The sequence below is a fragment of the Rhineura floridana genome, chromosome 3, assembly GCF_030035675.1.
Source record: "Rhineura floridana isolate rRhiFlo1 chromosome 3, rRhiFlo1.hap2, whole genome shotgun sequence".
Taxonomy (NCBI): domain Eukaryota; kingdom Metazoa; phylum Chordata; class Lepidosauria; order Squamata; family Rhineuridae; genus Rhineura; species Rhineura floridana.
In genome coordinates, this window is record NC_084482.1 from 206,547,990 (window position 1) to 206,559,087 (window position 11,098).

The 11,098-nt window shown below is 45.5% G+C and overlaps 1 protein-coding gene across 2 annotated transcripts; it reads left to right on the forward strand.

The window, feature by feature from the left end:
* Positions 1-10,825, forward strand: LOC133381324 (zinc finger protein 135-like). 2 transcript variants are annotated; one of them, XM_061620313.1, is made up of 3 exons: positions 1-51; positions 2,496-2,565; positions 7,712-10,825. In XM_061620313.1, the coding sequence occupies exon 3, from the start codon at positions 8,479-8,481 to the stop codon at positions 9,805-9,807; it is 1,329 nt and encodes a 442-aa protein (XP_061476297.1). In that variant the 5' UTR covers positions 1-51; positions 2,496-2,565; positions 7,712-8,478; the 3' UTR covers positions 9,808-10,825. The 2 variants fall into 2 exon arrangements, with proteins under 2 accessions (XP_061476297.1, XP_061476296.1); XM_061620312.1 differs by lacking the exon at positions 1-51 and adding an exon at positions 316-389.
* Positions 10,826-11,098: the final 273 nt, after the last annotated feature.

An 11,098-nucleotide genomic window follows, 5' to 3' on the forward strand; every position in this document is an offset into this window, starting at 1 on the left:
CCAATCTGTTCTGAGGTTCCCCAACCCTCTGGACGTGAGAGGCATGTGGAGGTAGGAAGGGGAAAAGAAAAAAGAAAAAGGTTTCTGCGCTTACAGATTCAGGATGAGCAAATGCTGCCTAAAACGGGAAGGCTGAGACACAATAACTCCAGAGAAAATGTCTGTACCTCACTGAAGGAAAGGTGAGCTCCAGAACTCCTTGCCACAAGGAAAACACTGTTGAATGGACTTTCCAAAGATCTATTAGATATCAATTGGAAATCCGGTTCCTAGAGAGGGAGGAAGTTTGAGGTGGGGGAAGACAATAGGGAATGCCCCCTTAGTAGGCAGGGCAGGAAATCGGTCTGGGGAGAATCCTTTGACGAGGCTGATGCAGACAGGAGAGAGAGGTAAAAGTGGCACGTGGGGGGAAAGGACCCAGAAGGTGCTTTTGGGGGAGGGTTGGGGTGAAAAGAGGGGAAATCCTCCCCAACTCCCCTCTCAGAGTTTAAGGCAGGGGGTGATCTATGCACAGTGGGCCTCAAAGAGCTGCAGGGTTTCCATTGCAAGGTCCCCTTGAAGATCAGCCCGGCCCCCTGGGGGTGAAGAGGGGGGACGCGCTGGGGCAGAGGAACCGGCCATGCTTGCCTGGGGGAGGCAGAGCGCTCTCTCTCTGTCTCAAAGAAACCAACCGAGGAAAGGGTTCAAGGGACAGAGTAGCTCCCTTTTCTCACAACAGCGGTGAAGTTTATTCTGAGCCTAGAAATGAGGATCTCTGGAGGGACTGGGTGTGGTTGTGTGTGGTGTATAAAAATGTTTGGAAAATGGCAAGCGGGGGGAGGAATTACACCTCAAATAACGAGTATAGGCAAAACTAAGTGATTTGTATGGAATGTGGCCACAAGAACCAGACTTGCTTGAGAGGGGGGATAGCTGTGCTGCTTCCAGTCTGCCAAAGAGTGTGAGGATTTCACAGCTTCTGAATTTCCTTCCCCTCTGAAGGGCCTTGCCAGGTTCCCCTTCTGGGCAAGGGAAAGTGGAGGCAGCTGGAAACTGGTCGCAGGCCCTTATCTGCGCTTCTCAGGCTTAAGTCTCCAGGCAGAGGGTGATTGGGGTAGTAGGGAAGTCGTAGCCCATCTGCCTCTTGGAGAGCCGCATGTTCCCCATCCTTGTTCTAGACAGTTTTGCTCCTCCTGCCCCCTCCACAGTTGGTGACAATGATGCGCTTGAAGGAAGAGGAGGCTGTTTGCACTTTGAGGCTCCTGGGATTTCCATGAGTGATGCTGTTGACACTTTCCAGGGGTGTTCTGAGTTTGTAAGAATTGGACGTTTGGTTTTTATGGCTGCACTAAGCATGCCTAGCACCCGCAGTAGCCCTGAGGAAAGGCCTTAACCAGCCCGACCTGCTGCCTGCCCACTCGTCCCCAGGGCTGGCTCCCATCTGCTGCAGCTGCTTAGCCAACTAGCTTAACTTCCCTGCCTGATCTGCTCCTCCCCCCTCCAAATATCATTAAATTTGTTTAAACTTCTCAAAGTCACTTGCAAAAATATTAAAATATAGAACACCATACCAAATATGTAAAATCCAAAACACAGAAGAAAACAAAAAAAAATAAGGGGTTGTTTTCAGCATAGCGCTAACACAATTGTTCCATCAGCACAAGGATTTCTTCCCCTCCCCCTCTCCTCCCCCTGTGTGCCCCCTAAATCTATTTTGGGGTTTCCCCCAACCCTCCAGAGCAGATCTGGGGATGGTGCAGAGTGCACGCGGGAAGGAGTGTGCTTAACCCTAGTGCTAGCACAATACGTTAGCTAACAAAAACACTCATCAACAAGAATAAGATGGATGAATCCTACCCCCACCCCACTAAAAGCGGAACACTGAAAGAGGCCAGGGTAATACCACATTACCATCTAATTACCATCTAATGATTAATACAGGAATGCCTTAACCTAAAGGCTGACAGTGGGCCCCTCCAGACTGGTGTTTTTTGCAGGTGTATTTTGCAACATTTTTACATAATAATAGTGGATTAATGGTGTTAATGGTGGATTTATACTGGACAGACCGCACATCACTCTGTGATACTAGTTGTTCTGTGATGCTTCCCCAATGATTCTGATTACTGCTGTCCAGAAGGGCTATTTTGAAACAAAAATGGGACAAACAAACCACCAACCCAAAACATTTGTGATATGAAAAAGTATTTGATTTCAAGTTATGGAAAGTCTACTGATTGGGAACGAAGCAGTATGATGGCCCAAAAATGTTTGCAGGTGTAAATAGTATTGAAAATGGGTTCATGTATCACTGCCCTGATAGCATCATGAGCACAAATCCTCATGAATGAACTATAAAGAGGAGCCCAATGTTGCTTGTTTTCAAGCAACTTATCTTCAGTCCATTTGCCTTTTGCGGGGATGACGGTGGAAAAGAGAGAGGTTGTGAATTTCTTGTGTGTTTTTCAAATCACAGGTGCCATGAATAACAGGATTGGGGTTTCTTAATTATCTAGGTCAGAAGGGCCTCTGATGCCCAAATCTGATGTCATCTGGCTTGAAGAAAAAGAAAAACTATTGTGGCAGGTAAGTCCTTCAAGATATATCGAGCGTTCATCCTGGTTTGCTTGCTTACAGCTTACAGGGAGGTTATATCATATCCACTTTTATTGAGCATTCGTTCAGGTGTGTTTACGGGGTGGTCATAGGATGATGAACTTTCATCCTGATTTCCTTGCAGGGTGTTTATACATCGTCTTGTTAAACATTCATGTCACACTTCCCCATGTATTTCCCCACCGCTTTCTGAACCACAAAAAGTGTGCTATTTTTTCAGGGTGGCTTTGTTGTGCTAGGGTGGCAGAGCCCTTTAATCCACTCAGCTTAACCTACCTCACAGGGTTGTTGAGAGAATGAAATGGGAGAGCAAGTGTGGCACAGTGGTTAGATTGTCATACTAGGACTTGGGAGACCAGGGTTCAAATCCCCATCTCAGCCATGAAGCTTGCTGGGTGACTTTGGGCCAGTCAACAGTCTCTCAACCTAACCTTCCACACAGGGTTGTTGTGAGAATAAACTGGAGAGGGAGGAAAACTATGTATGCTACCTGAGCTCCTTGGAGGAAAATGTGGGAAATAAAGGTAGTAAATAAATAAATGAATTGCACAAACTGAAAGGTCCCACTATGTGCTTTAGTCCTTCCCACAAAATATTGACAGTCTGGAGGCACCTGTGGATTCTGTTTACTTATCTGTTGATTTCATTTTATCTGGATTTGTTGCATTTAGCATAGTGGGTAGCTAGGAGCATCAAAAGCAATAAAGGCACAAAGTAAAATAAATGTCAACCACAAGAAAGTTAAAAGGCAGAGCCGATAAAACAGGCAGGTGAGTTGACTATGGAGGCATCGAGCTAAGTATTGCCTACACTGACTGGCAGCAGCTCTCCAGGGTTTCAGGCAGGGGACATTCCCAGCCCTACCTGGAGATGCTGCCAGGGGTTGGACCTGGGACCTTCTGCATGCAAAGCAGGTGCTCTACCCTTGAGCTATGGCTCTTCCCCAAGACTCCAAGAAAGGCACGTTAAAATGGAGGAAGCCATGGCATCAATTGAAAAGTCATTCAATTCAAACTAAAGGCTTGCATGATGGTGGAAGAGTATCAGAGAGGGAGCTGCTGTATTATTTCTCGAGAGACTGAATGGCACCGGTTGTGCACAGCTGATGTTGAAAAGGTCCTGATATGCCAGTGAAGGGAATGTGGCTCTTATGAGGTTTTAAGGATGCCTGATGGAAAACTATTCATAAATTGCATAAATACACAATTAAACCATAAATGCCTGCTAAATGGGCCAGGGATCTTGGTGGGGCTGAGAGAAGGACCTCTTCGGAAAGTCTCAAGGCCTCGTCAGGCTCTCGGGAGAAGGTGGTTCTGGGCCCCAAACTCTTTAAAGCTGTGATTGTTCGTGTTGTACCCTGTAGAAGGGGCCTGTCCAAAGAGGGGTGTTCCACATCTCCCAGGGACCCACAGCTGACTAGGGGATCAAAGAAGGCACAGACTCGTGATGGGTCTGCTCCAAAGGGGTCTTTATTTCAGGTCTGTTGCTTCCCAGGTTACATTCACCAGTAGGCCCAGTCCTGTAGGCCTCTGCTCCTGGGGTGCTGGGCTTCCATGGGGTTGGCCTTGGCAGGCTCAAGTCCAGGACTCCAGGGTCTTCCGGGGGAGGAAGGTGGCTGGGGGAACCTGACATGCAGCTATTCCTGCTTTGGCCCCACCCAGTGGAGCTTAGAGGGAGAACCAAGCCTTCTTTTGGTGGGGGCCCCTCCCTTGAGAGACCTAGCGACTCCAGCCTCTCTCTCTCCTAGACTTCCATTGCCCATCTTTCCCCTCTCTGAGGCATTTTAGATCCTTTAGGTGTCCCCTCCATTCATTCCAGGTAAAATCCTTTAGCTGCACTCTCTCTCTTGGATAGATGAACAAGAGGGCCCTGCCCAGCTCATTCTAGCACAGGTGGAACCCCTGGGCAGTTTCTACATATGGTCAGAAGCCATGGCCCGGTTGATGCTTGGTAGTGTGGATCGGGGCCCTCTTAAAGGGCAAGGTGCTGCAAAAGGACCATTGAACCCTTGCGGCTCATCACACTGTCATGATCAAAACTTTGTATTATTATTAGTATGAATTCAGTTTATTAATCATTCACCACATGAGTCTCCAAGCTTTTAAGTGTGTAATTGGGGATGGATATCTTTTTTCAGCCCAAGGGCCACAATCCTTTCTAGGCAGCCTTTTGGGGGCCGCTTGCCAATGGTGGGAGGGGCCAGATGCAGAAGTGGGCGGAGCAGCAAATGTGAATTTCGCCTTGATATACTTGACTAGTTTCTGTATACACCCACACGTTCCTCTTTATCCTCCATCCAAGCATTTTCAGAGGTCAAGGACACATTTTAGCCACGCAAAAATAGTCAATGGAGGGTGCAAAGCAAGGAGGCGAGGGGTGTGACCCTGGGGGAGGGCTGGATAAAGAGGGTTGGAGGGATAAATCTGGGCCCTGGCCTGAGGTTCCCCATTGCTGCTATAAGGCACACCATAAAATCAGAATTAAAAAGGAAAGATACATAGCACAATCTGCCACACGCCTGGGAGAAAAGACGAGGTTTTCCTTGGCGCCGAAAGGGTGTTGATGATGGCGCCAGGCAGACTTCACTGGGGACAGCATCCCACAGGCAGGGAGCCAGTGCTGAAAGGGCTTGTAGTCTTCTTCCAGGAGGCACCCAGAGGAGGGCCTCAGATGTAGGTTTTGGGTAGGTTCACATCGGGAGAGGTGCTCTGAGGGATGTTGGGGTCCTGAGCCATGCAGGGCTGTATAGGTCAAAATCAGCACTTTGAATTGGGCCCAGAAACATAGAGGCCGCCTGTGCAGTTGTGCCAGGATCAGCGTTATGCGACTGGCTCACCTCTAGGCTGTCAGCAATCAGGGAGCTGCACTCTGCTCTAGCTGCTGCTTCTGAACAGTCTTCAAAGGCCAACCCCATGTAATAGCCCAGGAAGAAGAACCATTACAGTTGTAACGTGTGGTCACAGACTCTATAACTGCACCAGTCAAAAGTCTGACCACTGCTTTCTGAACTGGCTGAAAATTTTTGATCACTCCTCGGAGGCAGCACCACAGGGAGTGCACTACAGTAATCCAGGTGTGAGGAACTTCAAGGCTGGAGACCAAATGTGGCCCCCAGACCTCTCTATCTGGCCCTTGGGACTCTTCCCAGTCCATGCCACTGCTCCAAGCCACACACGTCCCTGACCCTCTCCAAGTGCTTTTGACTGGCTTGAAGGTGTCCTTGAACTGTGATAATGCGTTTTGGCTTGCCTGGCACAGGATGGAGGGAGGGAGAGACAGAGACAGAGAGAGAGAGAGAGAGAGAGAGAGAGTGTAGACGCCTCCCACTTTTGTGTAGCTGGAATGCAGCCTACTGCAGAAAGGGAAGAGCCACATCCATTCCTCTGCCTGCTTTGGCCTCTGACCCGGATATGGGATATCTAACCCAATATGGAAAGACATGTACTTGACAAAGGACTTTCTTTTGTACCTACTCCCCTGCATGATCCAGTTCAAGTGAGATTAGACTTGTTTCGTTTCTTCAGGAATATCAAGTTACGTCAGTACTTTGGAGGGACTGTCTCTAAATTCACAGATTCCAAAAGCATGTTTAGGATTCCCTCTAAGTTCATGCCTCCTGGACCCACGGATCCCTCCATACAAACGTTCGAAAGGCTAGTTTCTCAAGACTTGGAGAGGATAGAAGTTACATCTCAGCGGGTTTGGTGCAATTTGAACACTAAAGAACAACAAGTTCTGAGGGGTCTGTCACGGGACCCCTCCATAATAACTAAACAAGCTGACAAGGGTGGTGCCATAGTCATCCAGGATGCCCAGCAATATAAGGAGGAGATTCTTTCCCAACTGTCGGACAGAGCAGAGTACATGATATGTTCTGACAATCCCACTTCCAGCATTGCTCATGAAATTATTAATGTCCTCGAGGAAGGTCTTAACCTGGGTCACATCACCAATGATGAGTATAAATTCCTGTTGAATAAAAATCCCAGGGTTCCATTGTTTTACACGCTAACTAAGATTCATGAGGGTATAATGTCTCCTCCTGGTCGCCCCATTGTCTCGGGTTGTAATTCAATTCTAGAACCTCTGTCTTTGCGATCATTTTTTAAAACCGTTCATACCCAGTATTCCATCCTACATACAGGATTCTACAGATTTTATGAATAAGATACAGTCCACCTCTGTAGAACCTTTGGACATCCTGGTGACAATGGATGTTAGATCTCTCTACACCAATATTCCGCAGGAACAAGCCCTAGACATTATTCAGCGAACTTTGGATAAGCGTACTGACAGACATCCCTCCCACTTACTTTCTTTGCACATTGGCAGAAATAGCAATGTGAAGAAATTATTTCAGGTTTGGCAATTCGTATTATTGGCAGATTAAAGGGGTGGCCATGGGGTGCCCCATGGCCCCCGAAATAGCCAATTTGTGTATGGAATCCTTTGAAAGAAACATTGCTGTGTCCTCCAGTTCCTTCTCTGAATAGCTCTTTAATGTGATCCAGCTTTAGGGTTCTTCTTACATTCTTCTTTTCTCTGTCCTCTTTTGACAGACATCCAACCCACCCACCTAGACCAGCAAACTGGGGTAATGAAGCTAGCCATCTAAGTTAGTGGCCATCATCTTGTGGCAGCCAATTCTAATGTCTCTGAAGGGTCCATGCACTTTGCAATAATCTGGTAATAACCCAGACAAGATAGACCTTTGGCCTGATCCACCAGTCAGGCTCATCTTTAGTTCTCTGTGACAGTTCTCAATTTTTATTACTGAATTTGAACAATTATTGAACTATATTATTATGCATTATGTTAACTTTTTCTTTTAAACATATTTTATATTCCAGTGTTTTGAGGTGACAAACAAATATGAATGATAACTAAATACCTGCCAGTAACAGGCTAAATTCACGAATTGCAGGTGAAATACACCCCTTTATGGGTGTTAACTGGAGAGGCATTCCCCTTACAGTACAGAACAGCACAGCAAAGCTCTGCAGTGTTAGTGGAGTGAGAAAAGGGGGGGAAACTTAATGAAGAGAAGCTGCTCATTGGGCTTGATTTCTGATGTGATCCTTGGTTTCTGATTTGTAATGTATTTTTCCCCGTGCAGTGGATGGGCAGGAGAATTAGAATTGTCAAGAGCTGTGTGCGGCATCATCGGGAACAAGCAAGTTTAACATGGTGAAATGAAAGTTTGGAAATCGAAGGGACTGAAAGGACATGAAGGAAAGCAATCTAAGAATGAGCAGAAAAAATTCTTTATTCCACACGAGGAGAGTTGATATAAATGCATGAAGAGTGCAAGGAGCATCAGTGGTAGCAAAAGCTGTATTTCACATCAGTGAATGCACTAAGGAGTGAAACTATTTTAATGTGTTGAGTAGGAAAAGAGCTTCAGTGACAGCAGAAAACTTATTCTGCATTAAAAAACCTACAGGAAAGAAGCTGTATAAACTTACGGAATGCGTAAAGAGATTCAGTCATAGTGGATGCCTAACTTTCCATTTAAGAAATCACACAGTGGTGAAACCATTTAAATGTGTGGAGTGTGGAAACAGCTTCATTGATAGTGGAACCCTTACTTTACATCTAAGAATCCATACGGAGGAGACATCATTTAAATGTATGGAATGTGGAAAGAGCTTCAGTCAAATTGCAACTCTTATTTACCATGAAAGAATCCATACAAGTGTATAACCATATAAATGTGTGGAATGTGGAAAGAGCGTTAGTCATAACAGTAGCTTTAGTTTACATCAAAGAATCCATACAGGGGTGAAATGACATAAATGTGTGGTGTGTGGAAAGAGCTTCCATTGTAGTGGACAACTTACTTTACATCAAAGAACCCATACAGGGGATAAACCATATACATGTATGGAGTGTGGAAAGAGTTTCAGTCAAAGTGGAAAACTTGCTGTACATCAAAGAACACACTCAGGGGTGAAGTCGTTCAAATGTATGGAATGTGGAAAGAGTTTCACTCATAGCGGTAACCTTACGTCACATCAAAGAACCCACATGGGGATTCAGCCATATAAATGTATGGAGTGTGGAAAGAGTTTTAGTCGAAGTGGAAGACTTACTGTACATCAAAGAACCCACACAGGGGTGAAACCATTTGAATGTGTGGAGTGTGAAAAGAGTTTCAGTCGTAGAGACAGGCTTACTTCACATCAAAGAACCCACACAGGAGTGAAGCCATATATATGTGTGGAGTGTGGGAAGAGCTTTAATGACAGCAGTGCCCTTACTCCACATCGAAGAACCCATACAGGGGAGAAACCATTTAAATGTATGGAATGTGGAAAGAGTTTCAGTCAAAGTGGAAGACTTACTGTGCATCAAAGAATACACTCAGGGGTGAAACCATTTAAATGTGTGGAGTGTGAAAAGAGTTTCAGTCGTAGAGACAGGCTTACTTCACATCAAAGAACCCACACAGGAGTGAAGCCATATATATGTGTGGATTGTGGGAAGAGCTTTAGTGACACCAGTGCCCTTACTATACATCAAAGAACCCATACAGGGGAGAAACCATTTAAATGTATGGAATGTGGAAAGAGCTTCAGTCAGAGTGGAAACCTTACTTCCCATCTCAGAACCCACACAGGAGAAAAACCATATAAATGTGTCAAGTGTGGAAAGACCTTCAGTCAAAGAGCAGGCCTTGCTAGACATCATAAAACCCATGCAGGGACAAAGCCATTTGAATGTGTGGAGTGTGGAAAGATTTTCACTCGTAATGATAGCCTTACTTCCCATCTCAGAACCCACACAGGGGAGAAACCATATTCATGTGTGCAGTGTGGATTGAGCTTTAGTTACAGCAGTACCTTTGCTTCACATCAAAGAACCCATACAGGGGTAAAGCCATATGAATGTGTGTATTGTGGGAAGAGCTTTAGTCGTGGTCAATATCTTACTTTACATCTAAGAACTCATACAGGGGAGAAACCATTTGAATGTGTGGAGTGTGGAAAGAATTTCAGTTGTAGAGATACCCTTACTTCACATCAAAGGATCCATACAGGGTACAAACCATTTAAATGTATGGAATGTGGAATGAGTTTCAGTCGTAGTGGAAGCCTTACTTCACATCAAAGAACCCACACAGGGGAAAAACCATATAAATGTATGGAATGTGGAAAGAGCTTCAGTCAGAGCGGAGGTCTTACTTCCCATCAAAGAACCCACACATGGTGAAGCCATTTAAATATGTGGAGTTTAGAAAGAGTTTCCGGCATAATGGAAAACTTGCATCACATCAAAGAAAACAGACATAGGAGAAACCATTTAAATGATTGTGTGGCACACACCCATTTTCAAACTGCCTGGAAAGCTTCCCACTGTTCCAACATCAGGACCATGTCTGCATAGACTCCATCCTTGCACAATTCCTCCCTGTGGAGAGTTTGGGCAGAACATATCTTTTATGTCACATCTGGGAAGCTGCAAATGTCTAGAGTGAGGGGTTGCCAACCCAGCACTCACAGGTGCCGTGACACCTGGGAAGACCACTGGTGGCTTCAGCCAGGGGCCTAGACTCTGAGCTTTCATTTAAGAAGGACAAGCAAGTCTCTGTCCCTACTGGAAAGCAAGTTCTAAAGCAAAATGTGCAGGTGCCCTTTGCAATGGAAACTGCAGTTATTTTTAGTTTTGCATTTTTTAAATGTAATAGTCCAGGGGTGAACAACTTCTTTGGCCCAATGGGCACATTTGGAATAATGAGAAAGTGCCATGTCATTTGTCACAAAAATGGCTGCTTTGGGGGTGTGGCATGGCATAAAATGGATATCATTTCTAAAAGAGGTGTGGCAGGGGAGAGATAAGCCATAAAAAGGTGTGGGAATGACATCAATGGGGAAAAGGCATCTCCTCTCTGGGAGACCGTGTGTCCAGTCCTGGCATTCGCTGAAATGTGGACATGCCTCAGGGGATGTGTTCAATGTAGAAGAAGCTGAGACAGTTCAAACGGGAAGTGAGCAAGAAAAGCAAACAGTCTTGCATATGTTGTGGATTTTTGAGGGGATATATACTCAGTTCTTTCATATGCGCCACAGAAGGCTCTGGTGAGCATACGGGCACCACATTGCCAACCCCCGCAATAGACATTCTAATACTGTAGTTTGTACTTTACTGTCCCATGTAACTTTAATGCTGCCTGAATATACTGTTTCAATATATTTTTACTTCTCCAAGATTCATTTATGTACCATGTGCTTTTGGGTTTTTTTGATATTTTTATAGATTATGCTTGAATCTTTAATAAAGGAAAATGTGTGGTCTCTTACTGAAGTGTTTTAAATAATATTTCCAAACTGATTTATCTGCCCCATACCTATGACACCAGGCGAGGGACTAGTGGGCTTGGCTGAATGCCAGTGAAGGAATGCTGGAAATTTCCCCCCATGAGAATGAGGCCTGCTTGGTATCCATGAGAAAGTGAGCATTTAGCATGGCGGGTCTAACAGTGTGGAAGGCCCTCCCAATGGAA